Source organism: Hyperolius riggenbachi, chromosome 4 (assembly GCF_040937935.1).
Source record: "Hyperolius riggenbachi isolate aHypRig1 chromosome 4, aHypRig1.pri, whole genome shotgun sequence".
Taxonomy (NCBI): Eukaryota; Metazoa; Chordata; class Amphibia; order Anura; family Hyperoliidae; genus Hyperolius; species Hyperolius riggenbachi.
In genome coordinates this window covers 51,715,953-51,731,880 of record NC_090649.1, presented here as the reverse complement: position 1 = coordinate 51,731,880, position 15,928 = coordinate 51,715,953, and the positions used below count along the sequence as shown (strand labels likewise).

At 46.2% G+C, this 15,928-nt stretch overlaps 1 protein-coding gene across 2 annotated transcripts in view; it reads left to right on the top strand.

The window, feature by feature from the left end:
* The first annotated feature begins 3,968 nt into the window (after positions 1–3,968).
* LOC137570357 (L-threonine 3-dehydrogenase, mitochondrial-like) overlaps positions 3,969–15,928 on the top strand; it is a 49,496-nt gene continuing 37,536 nt past the window's right edge. Inside the window, exons 1-2 of one of the 2 annotated variants that reach the window (XM_068279010.1) lie at positions 4,004–4,068; positions 14,398–14,574. In XM_068279010.1, coding sequence (XP_068135111.1) covers positions 14,551–14,574 — 24 coding nt within the window. In that variant the 5' untranslated portion in view covers positions 4,004–4,068; positions 14,398–14,550. Of the gene's footprint in view, positions 4,069–14,397; positions 14,575–15,928 lie in introns of both variants that reach the window. The other variant, XM_068279012.1, reaches the window with a different exon arrangement.

Here is a 15,928-nt window from a genome sequence, read left to right as displayed (position 1 = left end):
CGCTCCCTACTAGGACCTCTGCAGTGTCTATGTCAGTGTAGTGTCTCACCAGCATAGATGAGACGCTACTCCACCAAAGTCTCCGCAGAGTCCCTGGGGAGCAACAGTTAAGATGGGGAGGGACACCTTGGGGGCCCCTACAGGCAGGGGCATAACTAGGCCCCACCGGGCCCCCTGCAGAATTTCAGAGCGCCCCCCCCCTCCCTGGGGCCCGCTCGTGGCCGTTGTGTGGGGGCTGGAGGGGTGGCAGCATGAGGGGAAAGCCTTGGCCACAGTCGGCGGGGAGAGGGGAAGTTCCCCCCCCTCTCCCTCACCTCGGGGCTCTCCCCTCTGCGCTCCCCTCCAGCTAAAGTTACAATGTGGGCAGCGGGCAGTGGCGGGCAGATACATACCTTCCGTGCGTTCCACCGCATACTCCTCGCTCTAGCATCTGACGTCACTTCCGGAAGTGACAACAGACACTAGAGCGAGGAGTATGCGGTGAAACGCACGGAAGGTATGTATCTGCCCGCCACTGCCCACACTGTAACTTTAGCTGGAGGGGAGAGCCCCGAGGTGAGGGAGAGGGGGGGAACTTCCCCTCTCCCCGCCGACTGTGGCCAAGGCTTTCCCCTCATGCTGCCACCCCTCCAGCTCCCACAAAATGGCCCAGAGCGGGCCCCAGGGGGGGGGGGCCCGGGCCCCCCCGCGGCAGCAGGGGCTGCAGGCCCTATTGTTACGCCAGTGCCTACAGGCTCTGGGGCAATTGCCTATTTTTTCCTATGGTAGCTCCGGCCCTGAGTCCTATTCTCTGCCGGAGAGAGACAAAGGGAGCGCACTGCACATGCTCAGACTGGCCTCGACTGGCTGAACTTACAGGACCCGGCACAGAAGGCGGAGAACACTAAAGACGTCATCGTGGGAGCAATCCGTGCGGATGGGGCTGGAGGAAGCCCCAGGTATGTATAAATCTTTGCATATAGTTAGTCTCTGGTACACTTCAAAGGACACCTGATGTGAGAGGCATGAGGAGGCTGCCACATGTATTTTCTTTAAACAATGCAAATTACCTGGCTCTCCTGCTGATGTTTCATGCAATAATCGTGTCTGAAAAACATGCCTGAAACAAGCATGCACAAATCCAGTATAACATCTGATCTGCATACTTGTTCAGGCTCTATGGCTAAAAGTGGGCCCGTTTTCACTAGAGCGAATCTGCATGCGTTTCCTGCATGCAGATTCGCATAGATAGACAATACAAGTGGATAGGGCTATTTCCACTTGTCAGGATTTCTGAGCGTTTTTCTGTGCAGAAAAAATCTGCACGGCAGAGCCATCAGAATTCGCATACTGCTATGCAATTTGTATACAATGTATTTAATAAGAAATTCGCATGCGGTTTTGGTATCAATGGAAAAGCACACAGGCACTGCCATGGTTAAATTTGCATACATTGTCATCCATGCAAATTCGCATGAAAATTTGCATACAACCGCATGTGAAATTCGCATCTGCACGCAAATTTTTACCACGGCGATTCCCACCGCGCAAATGGAAACGGGCCCTCAGAGACACAGGATCAGCAGGGCAGCCAGGCAATGTGCATTGTTTAAAGGCAAATAAATATGGCAGCTGCGTGAGTAATCCTATAGCATTACTCACACTGCAGCGATTGTGGCACGTCTGCGATTTCCAACGCAAATGTGCTACCTGTACCATTTTCCCAGCGATTGTGTCAAGATGCTCATTCACTAGAATGAGAATTGCTAAACGCAACTGACGAAAAATTGCACAATACCGCAAAGCACAATCGCAATAGTTTTGAGAGATTTCAGGCATTCTTTCATGACCATTTCAGTATCTATGGAAAGTTGAAAACGTAATTTTACTGATAAATTCTTCATGGTAATTGCAGATGTTGCAGGGGGCCATTTCCTTATCTCCATATTTTTGCACTTTGATACGTTGACCTCCTTTCCCATTTCAAAAAGTTGGGAGGTGCGTTCCACAGCTCTCCAGAAACTGCCCACTGACTGTTTACTACAGGAGAACAATAGCGAATGCTAATTAACAGGGTTGGGCAGCTGATCCTATGAATTTTTCAGGAACTTTGTCTCTCCACCCTCCAAACTGGCTGTTCCAGTTCTGCAGTCTTGGTCCTGTCTGAAAGACCACCACCACCCCCATACCATAAAGGGTATCCCTGAGGGCAGGCCATATACAGTGTGTGTACATAAACCTTCCCCGCCCAATATACAGCCGCTTAGTCCCAGCATGCAAACTGGGAGACACTGGAAACGCCCCAGGAGCCGTGCTGAAGGGCGCGGCGTGAAGCTACCAATTATTGTCATTCTGCAGTGCCTTCACTAGACCTTTGTCAAAGCAAACAACTGATTCTTAGGTCAGAAACCCACTGGGAGCGCTTTGTAAGCGTGAGTGATTTGAAAAAGCTCTTGGTAATGCAATGCTATGGGGGATTTTTATAAAATCACATCGCTCAAGTGGGATCACACCCATAGCATTACATTAGCTAGAGCTTTTCAAATCACAAAGCGCTCAGAAAAGCTCTCCAATGGGTTTCTAGCCTTAAAGTGTACCAGAGCTGATTAACAATAAAATATTTATACATACATGGGGCTTCCTCCAGCCCCATCCGCTCGGATCGCTCCCAAGCCGCCATCCTCAGCCTTCTCCAGCTCTGTTACTGGGTCCTGTAACCTCCGCCAGTCGCAGCCAGTCTGACGCAAGAGAAGTGCGCTCTCTACGTATCTCTCCGGTGCTTCCGAAGAGATGGGTAGAGAGTGCACTTCTCTTGTGCAGACTGTAGTTACGGGACCCGGTACCGGAGCTGGAGAAGACTGAGGACGGCGGCGTGGGAGCAATCTGTGCGGATGGGGCTGGAGGAAGCCCCAGGTATGTATAAAACTTTTATTGTTAATCAGCTCTGGTTTCCTTTAAACCTCATTTAAACGGTACAATTTTCCGTCAGATTGACAATTCTATTAGATAATTTCCAACTGGTCCAATCGGATTGCAATAGATTTGGAGTACTTATCAATGCAAAATCTATCGCAAAATTGATCAGAAACAATTTGGAATTTCTTATGAGATCACCAATCGATCTGATGGAAAATTGTACCGTGTAGATGAGGCTTAAAATTATCTCTCCCACACCAAAGTTAGCCATACATTATACTGAGGGTACTTCTGGCTACCTAATGCTACTGGGCGCCAGTAACTACCTACACCGGGCAGGGGAAGTAAGGGAGAAGTCAGCCAGCACACTTGCGTGCAGTTTGGTGGGGATTTGTTGGTTCATGGAGGGTGAAGTCTAGGGGTGCCAGGATATCTGTGCCTATAGACTCCTGTGATGTAAATCTGGGCCTGTCACGTGATTTATGGGCAGATCGACCATGATACAGATCCCTTTCTCTGATTGTATCTCAACAGAGAGGGATCTGTTGCTTGCCCATACACTGCAGACCTGTTTCAGAATAGGCCCCCTCTGGTGGGGCCCCAGGGAGTGCAGCATTAGTGGCGGGATATGTCACCAACTAGGTACCCCCATATAGATACCGCCGATCAGAAGTTTCTGATGGAGACTGACAGCGTCTGGCCACCTGCACTGATTGTTTGATGATCTGTGAAATGGTATGGCCAGCTAGACTGTGTCCCCCTTTCACTGTTCTGGAAGGACAGGGCATGCTGGAACCTGTAGTGCAACAACATCTGCAGAGCACATGGAGCGTCCCAACCAGCGCAGGTTACGCCAATCTCCAGCGTACAAGCCCACTGTCACACCAGCCAGCGCCGCCTGCGATTGGCTCGTACAGACACACCTCCGGCCAGCCTTTGCACTGGCTGTGTGACGTCACGGTGCTGGGCGGGTCCCCTGCGGCGGCGTTACTGTCTCCTGGATACTGGGCGCTGTAAGGAAGGGGAGGGCGCGCCCCCTCGGATTGACCAATCAGAAGAGCTCTCCGCTGCTGGGCTGAGATGCACGTGGCTGTATAAGTGTCTATCACTGGCTGATGTCATCATAGAGGGGAATCTTTCCTGCAGCGACCTCCAGACCTGCTCTCTGCACAGGTAGGCATTCTGCTACATTGTATCCAGGCTACAGAATATATCTATAGTGATGTGAGGACTCAGGAAAGAGGGCAGAGGTGCATCTGGGTGGGGATTGCTGGTACTAGGGAACATGAAGCCAGAAGGAAGGATACTTTTATGTGTGTGTTTTGGGGGGCTTTGGATGTTCCAGATACCTCCTTGGTCTTCCTATGCCCTTCTGCTGGGACCCTTTTTTCTATAGTTAAAGGACTAATGTAGGGTTGGGGGTGGGGAAAGAGAGAGATGAACTTACCTGGGGCTTCTAACAAGGCAAGACAAATAACATTTATATCGCACTTTTCTCCTAGCGGACTCAAAGCGCTGGTCCCCCGCAGACATCCTGTGCCCGCGCACCCACTCGCCGATGCCCCGTCTCCACCTCTGGTTCACTTCCGGAATTTGCGACTTTAAAGTAGGAAAACCACTATGCGGCTGTGTCCTCGCTCCCACTGACGTCCCCGGGAGCGTACTGCACAGGCGCAGACTGTACTTGGTCTGCGCCGTAAACTCCCAGTGATGTCAGCGGGAGCAAGGACGCGGTCATGCAGGCACAGTGGTTTTCCTACTTTAAAGTTGCAAATTCCAGAAGTAACCAGAGGTGGGAACTGGAGCATTGCGGTGGACAATTAGAAGCCCCGGGTAAGTTCAACTCTTCCCCCACCTCCTACAGTATTCCTTTAACATTTATGTTGAATGCTGGTTGCGAATCCGCTCCCCTCCAGGTACAAGCATGGGCACACTGCGCAGGTGCAAAGTATGACACTGACTGAGACGGCCTTGTGCAGCCTTCTCTCCATGCTACTCTGCAGGTGTGAACCCTACTAGTGCATGCGCAGTGCGGCTACACTCGTACACGGAGGACCTACGCAGTGCGGCTGTACACGGAGGACCTGCGCAGTGCAGCTACACTCGTACATGGAGGACCTGCACAGTGCGGCTACACTCGTACACGGAGGACCTGCGCAGTGCGGCTACACTCGTACAAGGGTTTTCCTCCAGCCCCTGGTAGCCAATATGTCCCTTGCTGCAGCTCCGGTGGCCCGGGGTCACCTCTGTTGGAGATGCCGACCTTGCCAGGTCAGCATCTACTGCGGCGGCGCGAGCGTGTGACTGCGCCGGTCATGCTCCAGTGGCTGGGAGCGTTCTGCGCAGTAGTACTGCATCTACGCACAACACTCCAGGCCACCTGAGCGCAATCACGAGTGATGCAGCCGCGCACTCGCGCAGGCACAGTAGATGCCGACCTGACGAGGTTGGCATCTGCAACGGAGGGGACCCGGGGACACTGGAGCTGCGGCGAGGAACCGATAAGCTGCCACAGGAGTAGATTTTTTTGTTTTGGTCCTTTAACCACTTCGGTACCAGTGGTCTGCAGATGAATGTCCGATAAAAACAAGGTGTGTATGAGATCTGCAGATATCATAGACTATGAATGCATTTTGCAGGCACTGATCTTTTGCAGATACTGATCTGTTGCATGTGTACAGCATCTTTGTGTATATCATTTTGCAAAGATTTTTATCTGATTGGGAGTTCAGCTCAATAGAATAGACTGTGTAGGTATGCTCTCATACTACATGGAAGGGGGTTAAAAGTGGTCTGTGATCTTGCCTTTTCCTAAGACTTTCATCTCAAGTGTGTACGTAGCATTAGACGAAAGGGTACAAAAGTTTTATACATAGTTGGGACTTCCTCCAGCCCCCTCCACGAAGATCGCACCCTCATTGTCCTCCTCCACATCTGAGATCCTCCAGTAGATGCCCCTTTATCTTCGCCATAAATTGTGTATTTTTTTTTTCACGTTTGTTTTTCCTTTTGTTTGCTTTTAAAATGCATAGAACATAAGGCAATTACTAAAAACACATCTAAGCCACAAAAAACCTAATTTATCCTTGGAAAAAAAATATATAAATCGACTCATTTAGTTGTGATAATTATTGATAAAGTTATTGCCAAGGTAATCAGAGCTGAGCTGAACTGTAAAAACAACCAGGGTAGGGAAGTGGTTAAGATCCCTGATGACACCCACGCTGAGTGCCACGATCGTTTGAACTCTCGTTTGTGCTGTTGTGTGTTCCCACAGGTGGGAACATGGATCAGGGAGCGCTTGTTTGTCGGGTCGTGTCTCTGAGAGTTGCAAGGGGCAAGCATGTTGTTCTAAAGTTTTTGGAGAACTAACCACAGATCTTCTGTAGATTGCATCTGATTCTGCTGTCTCCTCTTGTACAGTAATCATAAAGCAAACCTGTGAGTTTTAAAACAAACTGTTTCACTTATCTGGGGCTTCTGCAAGCTCCCAGCAGCCATCTTGTCCCGCGCCGGTCCTCTACAAGTCTCCATTCTCCCGCCGCCGCACCTTTTCGTTCCTCGACTTGTAAGTCGAGGCCTGCGCAGCCCTGCCAAGCATATCCTTTCTACGCATTCCTGTCTGCAATAGCTCTGTATTGCGGACTGGAATGCAAAGGATATGCGTGGCCAGAGCCGTGCAGGCGCAGTGGCCCGGTGGCGAAACTGAAAGTAGCTGGTGGCGGGAGAACGGAGGATCGTGGAGGACTGCCGTGGGACAGGGCGGCTGCTGGGGGCTTGGGGAAGCCCCAGGTAAGTGATACTGTTTGTTTTAAAATGTACTTCAGCTCTGTAACCTTGGATTGAACTTCATCCCAATCAGTAGCTGATACCCCCTTCCCCATGATAAATCTCTTCCTGTTCTCAAATAGACCATCAGGGGTGTCTGTATGGCTGATATTGTGGTGAAACCCCTCCCACAGTGTGATGTCAGGACTGAGCCTTGTTGCATTGTGGGAAATTAACAGCTTTTTCCAACTGCCAAGCAGGCAATATCTCCCTATGTGCATATGTATATCTATAAAAAAACAAAACAAAACCTTTTAGACTATCACATTGTTAAGGGGTGTGGTTATAGATAGGGGCAGTTGGTGCTGTCTAGTTTTTGTCATGTCTGCCAGCAGCAAAGATGATGACGTGCAGGTTGATTGTAGATTACACAATATGAACAACTTGCATGGTGAATATCAATCATTTCTTGATCTTTTTCTACTTTTCAACTCCTCACTTTCCAATTTATTTATTTATTTTTAAAGTTCCTCTTAAAATGCCCATTTCAGCTAGTATACTGTGCGTTTCACATCTTAATTTACATATGCAAATTAAAGCCTTGAACTTTGTAAGTTTTCATGAGCGTTTTCCGGCAATTTTGGTAGCGATTTTAAAAAGTGTAAAGCTTTTTGGCAGCAATTGCCACAGCAATTTGTGATTAGTGATTTTAATTCTGATTGGTCCTTTCAAATTATAATTATTATTTTTTTTTTTAGTTTGCAGTAATTTAAAATCGCACTCAAATTGCTATGTGTAGTGATTTGCCAGAGCTTCAATACTTTACGTTGAAGCGCAAACGCTCCCAAAATGCTGCATGTCCTGCGATTGCGCTAATCGCAATCGCTACTGTGGAATTTGGTAAATTTATTTACATTGGCAGAGTGTTTAGGGAAGTTGCTAGCAATTTAAAGTGCTTCCTAAACGCTCAAAAGTGCTCTAGTGGGTTCCAGGCCTTAAAGGGGAACTTCAGCCTAAACAAACATACTGTCATTAAGTTACATTAGTTATATTAATTAGAATAGATAGGTAATATAATCTTTGACCCACCCTGTTTTAAAAGAACAGGCAAATGTTTGTGATTCATGGGGGCTGCCATCTTTGTCATGGGGGCAGCCATCTTTTTGGTTGAAAGGAGGTGACAAGGAGCAGGAGACACAGTTCCAACTGTCCTGTGTCCTGATTACCCCTCCCAGCTGCACACGCTAGGCTTCAAATTTCAAATTCAAAATGTAAAAAAAAAACAGAAGAAGGAGAACAACAACATCAGAAATCCCATCATGCTTTGCACAGCATCAGGGGAAAAAAGCCCGGGCAGTTTTCTTCTGTGCAGCTAAAAATGAGTCTTGTATAAGAGAAACAAAGTTCTGATGCTGTGAAACTGTTAAAGAAACACCAGGCCTTTTCAGTGCTGCTGAGTAGATTTTTAGTCCGGAGGTTCACTTTAAGGCGATTTGAAAAACGCATGCATTTTTATTTTTGAGCTCCTCTGAGGACATGACTGTGTACTCTGTAAAGTCCTGCAGGAGATGTTAGTGCTATGTAAATGCATAATAATGATATAACCTCAGTGGCAGGGTAATGGAGTTTAGCAGGTGTGTTATTCTGTTATCGAGTTACGTTTTTATCTGGCTGGTTTGTGGCGGTTCGGGGCTTATCCTGGTATTTTTCTCTGTCTGACGTCCAGCACTGTTAAACACGATGATAACAGGCCGGGGAGAGTTCTACTTGGGCAGACAAACACTGATTTAAAGTGAAGCAGAAATGAATAAGGAAAAAGATTTTATACATACCTGGGGCTTCCTCCTGCCCCATCCGCCTGGATCGCTCCCACGCCGCCATCCTCCGCTGCCCGCAGCTACGAGAACCAGCTCCCCGCTCTTCCGTCAGTCGGAGCTAGTGTAGCATAAGAGAAGTGCGCTGTTTGCGTATCTCTCCAGCAGCCACTGCAGAGATACGTAGAGGGCGCACTTCTGCATAGACGGGACCCGATTCTTGTAGCTGCGGGCAGCGGAGGACGGTGGTGTGGGAGCGATCCAGGCGGATGGGGCTGGAGGAAACCCCAGGTATGTATAAAATCTTTTTCCTTATTCATCTCTGGTTCACTTTAAAATCCATTAAAGCAAACTTGGCACCTCTAAATATTCATTAGTGTATATCAGTAAAATTTACTGACCCTGTCACTCATATGACTTTATCAAAATCATGCATGTTACAATTTTTTTTTTTTTTTTTTCTAATTTTCATTCGATTTGAGTGCTCCGTGGTTTTTTTTGGTTTTTTTTTTATTTTTTTCCCCCTGGTTAATTGGAAGTTTTGAAGAAATTGTTCGATTTAAACACAAGTGTGATAGAGGTTGCTGCAATCTTGGGGAAAAAGATTGTAGATGTTAAAAACATTGGCTGGATGGTTAGAAAACCTTCCTGCATGGCAACCAATAGTCAATGTTTGATCATTTTGCACCTTCATAGAACTACATTTACCACTGTGACATTTATTACCAGATTCCATCTCTGTACATCTATCAATATCTCATGCCTACATTATTTGTTGTTTAGCATTACAATTACCACTGAACACCACATTACTATTATTATTATTATTATTAGCACTACCACTCCAGTGTATGATCTGGCATTGTATTTCTATCTGCATTGTATTACTATCTGCATTGTGTTGTGTATCTTATTGCTTATTACCTGTATTGTTGTATCTATTGCCCATTTCCTGTATTGTGCTGTCACCCCTGTTATCATTGTCTGTAATCCTATGTATTGTACAGCGCTGCGTAATATTTTGGCGCTATATAAATCCAATAAATAATAGTATACTTACAGCTGCATTTACCATACTTTATTGTGCTACACTCACATGTTTTATGCACTGTACGTTTTTATTTATTTGGGGGTGTGGTGTGTGTGTTTATTTTTTTTTTTTTATTAATTACATGTGGCGCATAGACTCTCATTAGTGGCAAAAACGCTAGCGGTTTCCGCAAGGCTAGCGATTCTGCATAGTGTGGTTCTAGCCTCAATGATTTCTGTTTTATTAATTACATAAATAAAGTACAACAAAGTTACATATTATGATAATGCTACGAAAACAAATCCTCTCTACTATAACATAATCTTCCCATCTTTACATACATACATACATACATACATACATACATACTTTCAGAATTTCAGCGCTTTTGCTGTTTAAGCAAAGTTTGGTATGTACGAAAAACTTATTCACAATTTATCCTGCTTGAATAAAATTTGATAATCCATCACACACCATATCATTCTTGGAAAAGTTTGAATTTTCAAAAAAAAATAAGAAAACCAGGAAATTCGATCAGGATTGAAAACAAATTATTATTATTTTTTTTTACAACTATCCTTTTAACTACCTAATGACCGAGTCATGCCAACGGGCGTGAATGCGGCAGCAGCCACAGGACCGCCTAATTGGCACACATTTAAAATCGGTCCCTACAATGGAGCGCTCTTATAATGATCGCATCCAGACACAGTCAAACCAGCCCCTTCACGCACCGGTACCGGATCTGTACCGTTGGCAATAACCAGGGCTGTGGATTTGGTACAAAAATTATACGAATCCGACTCCTTAGTTTATGAAACCACTGACTCCGACTTCAGGTACTCATCAATTGCTCTCACGCCTTAGTCTGATACTTGCAAGGGGTGTGGAGTTGGTAGACTTCCATCTTGGTCTTCAAATGTGGAACAGAGGCGCCAGCAGGATAAAAATTCATAAAATCTTTAAAAATGCTCGGAGGAAGTGGTGGGCTTGCCTCCCAAAAGCAAACAAGAAGTCCTGTTTGTATAAATTAACACATTTATTTATACGGTACCCCAAACAGAAATGCAACGCGTTTCGCAGGTCAAGCCCGCTTCATCAGGCAAAAATGGGGACAACAGAAAGTCTGTAAAATCAGGATTAGCGCCTCAGTGATAATCAGTGTAATCCTGATTTTACAGACTTTCTGTTGTCCCCATTTTTGCCTGATGAAGCGGGCTTGACCTGCGAAACGCGTTGCATTTCTGTTTGGGGTACCGTATAAATAAATGTGTTAATTTATACAAACAGGACTTCTTGTTTGCTTTTGGGAGGCAAGCCCACCACTTCCTCCGAGCATTTTTAAAGATTTTATGAATTTTTATCCTGCTGGCGCCTCTGTTCCACATTTGAATACACTGTGTCCACTCCTGGTGGAAGGGAGTACCACCCTCTTTCTTTTTCTACAGAGAGCGACTTCTTAGTCCTGAGTGAGGACAGGCTTAATCTCCTCACCTGCCTTTTTAGTGGTTGCCTGTATGGTAACCCATGTTTGTGAGTATATTTCTCGCACATTAACATTTTATCATATTATCTCAACATACTGCACCATATCGGGCTCTCGGTTTCTCTTTTTGTCTTCCATCTTGGTCTGTTATGCTGGAGCCACTGCTAGTGACAGACACAAACTGCAGAGGATCATCCGGTCAGCGGAGAGGATCATTGGACGACCCCTCCCCTCACTTTCCCTCCTATACAAAACCAGACTGCGCTCTAGAGCGCTGAGGATTGCTAATGACCCCTCTCACCCAGGTCACTGCTTCTTCAGCTCGCTCCCATCAGACCGAAGGCTCCGGGCCTTCTCCACCAGAACCACCAAACACAGGAACTCTTTCTTCCCCTCGGCTGTCAGCATCCAGAACTCCCTCCACATACAGTACTTAAACCTCCCATCTGAGCCAATCTTCCGCTCCTCCCCAAGCTGTGACCCTGTCAATGCTCTCTGGCCAACCAGTCAATCCGCCCACAAGACTAAAACCGATCGGACTCTCCGTGCCGGAGAGTGACCGGAGCTGCGGCGAGGGTACCAGAAGGCTGCCAGGGGCTGGAGGAAGCCCCAGGTAAGTGGATTTTGATTTTTCTTTTAGTTGGATGTATCCTTTAACATATATATAAATGTTAGTCATGATCACTAGCTCGTGATGAGCATCGCTGGTCACAAGCTGTATTACCGTAGGTAGTATGAGGATAATAAACAGTCTAATAAATCATGCAATTTTTGATGCTTTGATAAAATCATATGAGCGGCAGTGTCAGTAAATGTTGTTGATGCTGTACATACACATGTCTGATCATGTCACATGTCTCTTGGGGTACACTTTACACGCTATTTGAAATGTACACACACTAGATGTTTGCAGTTGTCTACCAGGGACAGAGATTTACGATCCTGCATCCTGCTAGTCCGACTGCTGCTGTAGTTATGTTATAATTCCTGCAGCAAGGCACCTCTCATCCTCCCTCTTCCCTCTCTGTATAACAGAACAGACGGCTCAGCCGAGTGCCCACATAGGAGTCTTTACAGTAATTCTTTTGATCTGTCACCCAGATACATCACTAATGATCATTTCAAGCAACATCAGAGGCAGTATAAAATAAAAAAGCTAACTACTTAAGAAAAGGCCTCCAACGTGTTCCTGGAGACGACTATTGCCACACGCAAACGCCTGGAACATATCTGATAAGCGTTTGTTGACTGTCATGGGCGCACTCTCTGCCGTCTACTAGTGCAGCTGTACTGCGCCTGTGTGAGCACGACTGGCGAATTAGCGCAAATACCTTCTGTTTTAAGAAGGCAAAGTACACCTGAAACAAGCATGTAGCCCAGGGGTGCCCATTAGGTAGATCGCGATCTACCAGTAGATCGCGAAGGACTTCATTGTAGATACCGACCCCACTACATTTTCCATTCTGTACATACAATTGTGCTCCTAAAATTGTACATGGGTAGATCATTTTGATTTGCTAATTTTTTTAAAGTAGCTCACATGGCGAAAAGTGTGGGCACCTCTGATGTAGCCAATCCAATCAGACTGCAGTCAGAAACATTTGATCTACTGCACATGTTTGTCCAGGGTCTGTGGATTAAAAACACACACACACACACACACACACACACACACACACACACACACACACACACACACACACACACACACACACACACACACTACACACTACACACTACACACTACACACACACTACACACACACACACACACACACACACACACACACACTGCACTCACACAGATACACACACTGCACACACACACACACACACACACACAACATTTCAATTAACAAACTCCAGAAGCGGTTAATAAAGTTTTGTGTGACTTTATTTTACCAAAGCACCTGACATTGTTGCCTTCCATGTATTATGTAACAGCGTTTTTTTTGTTGAGGTCACCTGATAGAACAAGTGCAGGCTTGAAGGACCTCGTTGCTAATGCATTGTGGGCAATTTTGAGTTGGGAGGTATGTCTGTTAAGGTCAAGTACTGTACATGTGACTAAACTACATAGGAAGGGTTTGCTAAGATTGCTAAGATGCAATATTGTATGTAACATTACCCTGTGTTGTGTGTACCTGCTCTGACGCCTCCATCATGTGAATGAGCTGTGTGTGGCCGAAGCAGAGCTTTCATTTACACCAACACTTAAGTGCTTTACCATGTGATCTACACATTCTGTTCTTTACATTTAAAGTACAACTGAACTGAGAGGCTCAGTATCTCACAAACCTGAGTACACCTTTTTGTAAATATTTTTTATATATCTTTACATGGGACAACACTGAATATATGGCTCTTTGATTATTATTTTTATTATTTACTAGCTGATTGCCCGGTGTTGCCCGGGTATATATTTGGCTGGTGTTGGCTGCGCCCACTTTTTCTAACCCTAACACACAATTACTCAGTTACCTAGTTTGTGAGCTTAACGGTCTTTAGGATCAATAATTTGCATTGAAATGAAACAAATCTGATTGGCTGTGTGTGGCCCCACCCCCTTTTCTGAATGAAAATGACCCAATGACCAACTGTACCAGGTTTGAGGCTTGTGCCATTAAGGCCTCTTTCACAGTGGGACATTAAAGTCACACATTAAAACACCATTTAACGCAGAATAACTCACTGCAATGAAAAATCAATGCCCCATTCACAGTGCACACGTTGTGTTTGTGTGTAACGTGTAGCGTTATTAGAAAGTGCTGCATGCTGTGCGTTATACACGTTATTAGCTGTGTTGGACTGTTTGCACATGCTCAGTAATGACTTGGAAACATACTTTTCATTGCCTGTATGCTCTACTGTATGCGACTACAATGGGGCATTAAGTTGCCTTGCGAATTTTTTTGGGGCATTGCGTTGTAATTTGCGTTGCAACTTTAACGTCTCACCAAACGCAACGTCCTACTGTGAAAGAGGCCTAACAGTGTAAGAACGGCTGCGGTTTACCTTTTTCCCCAGTGAAATTTGTATTTGTCTCCGCCCACTTTTTGGTTATGGGGATAAAAAGTATCCTATATGTTACTCCAGGTAATGTACTGTGTGTGTGCCAAATTTCATTCATATCCGATCAGCCATTGTTGTGTGATTGAGTAACAAACATCCAAACTTTCACATTTATAATATTAGTGAGATTATTTAGTATTCATATAGCCCCGACATCTTCCGCAGCGCTGTACAGAGTATATAGTCTTGTCACTAACTGTCCCTCAGAGGCGCTCACAATCTAGTCCCTACCATAGTCATATGTCTATGTATGTATCGTGTAGTTTATGTATCGTAGTCTAGGACCAATTTATGGGGAGCCAATTAACTTATCTGTATGTTTTGATATGTAGGAGGAAACACGCACAGCCTCAAGAAGAACATATACAAACTCCATGCAGATAGTGCCCTGACTGTAAAGTAGCTGTTTGATGAATAGTAGTCAGTGTAACGCTTGTGTAACCATGTGAATTTGCTGTCCTAACAAAATAACTCTACACACAGCCATGTCTAAACCGCTGGCAACAAAAGTGAGTACACTCCATAAGCAAAGAATGTCAGAATTGTGCCTAAAGCATTGATATTTTGTGTGCCCACGATTATTTTCCAGCACTGTCTTAACTCTCTCTTGGGCATGGAGTTCATTAGAGCTTCACAGGTTGCCACTGGAGTCCTCTTCCCCTCCTTCATGACTGGTGGTGATAGTGGAGCTTGGAGGCCTTACACTCCTCACCTTCCATTTGAGGATATCCCATCGATGTTAAATAGGTTTTAGGTCTGGAGATACACTTGGCCAGTCCAGCACCTTTACCCTGTTTCTTTTGCAAGGTAGTGGTATTCCTGGCGGTGTGTATGCAGGAGCGTAACTAGAAGTCACCGGGCCCCCCCCCGCAAGAATTTGAATCCCCCCCCCCCCCAGTGCCCACTCAGGGCCGTTTGGGGGGGGGGGGGGGGGGGCAGGAGGGGTCGCAGCATGAGGGGAAAGCATTGTACATCGGCAAGGAGGAGGGGACCTCCATCCACCGCTGTAGGTTCCAATATCTAAGTGCTTCATTCTACTTCCTGTTTAAACAGGAAATAGTGTGAAGCACTTAGAGATCGGAGACCTCCGCGCTGGATGGAGGTATATGTCCTGGCTGCCGCTGCTGCCAGTGATAGATGCAGGAGGGGAGCGTTGAGAGCAGAGCCCGAGGTGAGGGAGGGGGGGGCACTGTCCCTCCTCCCTGACGATTGGCAATGCTGCGACCCCCCTCCTGCCCGCTCCCCCCCCAAACAGCCCTGAGTGGGCCTTCCCGTGGGTGCAGGGGCTGTATCTCCTATTGTTACGCCCCTGTGTGTATGAGATTGTCATCATGTTTGAATACTGTTCTGTGGTCCATTTTCTGAAGGAAAGGGATCATACTCTACTTCAATATGTCACAGTACATGATGGCATTCATGTTTCACTCAGTGACCTGTAGCTCCCCAGTGCTGGCAGCACTCATGCAGCCCCCAAACCATGACAATCCTACCACCATGCTTCACTGCAGGCAAGATACTCTTGTCTTACTCTTTGCACTACTCACCTGGTTGCCTCCACACATGTTTCTGAACCAAATAAGTTTATGTTGGTCTCATGAGACCACAGTATTCAGGTAATTCATGTCCTTGGATTTGCTTGTCTTCAGAAAGCTGTTTGCAGGCTTTCTTGTGCATCATCCTCAGAAGAGGCTTCCTTCTGGGACAACAGCCAAGGAAACCAATTTTGATGCAGTGTGTGGCAAATGGACTGAGCACTGACAGGCGGACCCTTGCAGCAATGCTGCCAGCACTCATACGTCTATTTGCAAAAGTCATCCTCTGGATATGACGCTGAGTACATGTACTCAACTTCTTTTGTTGACC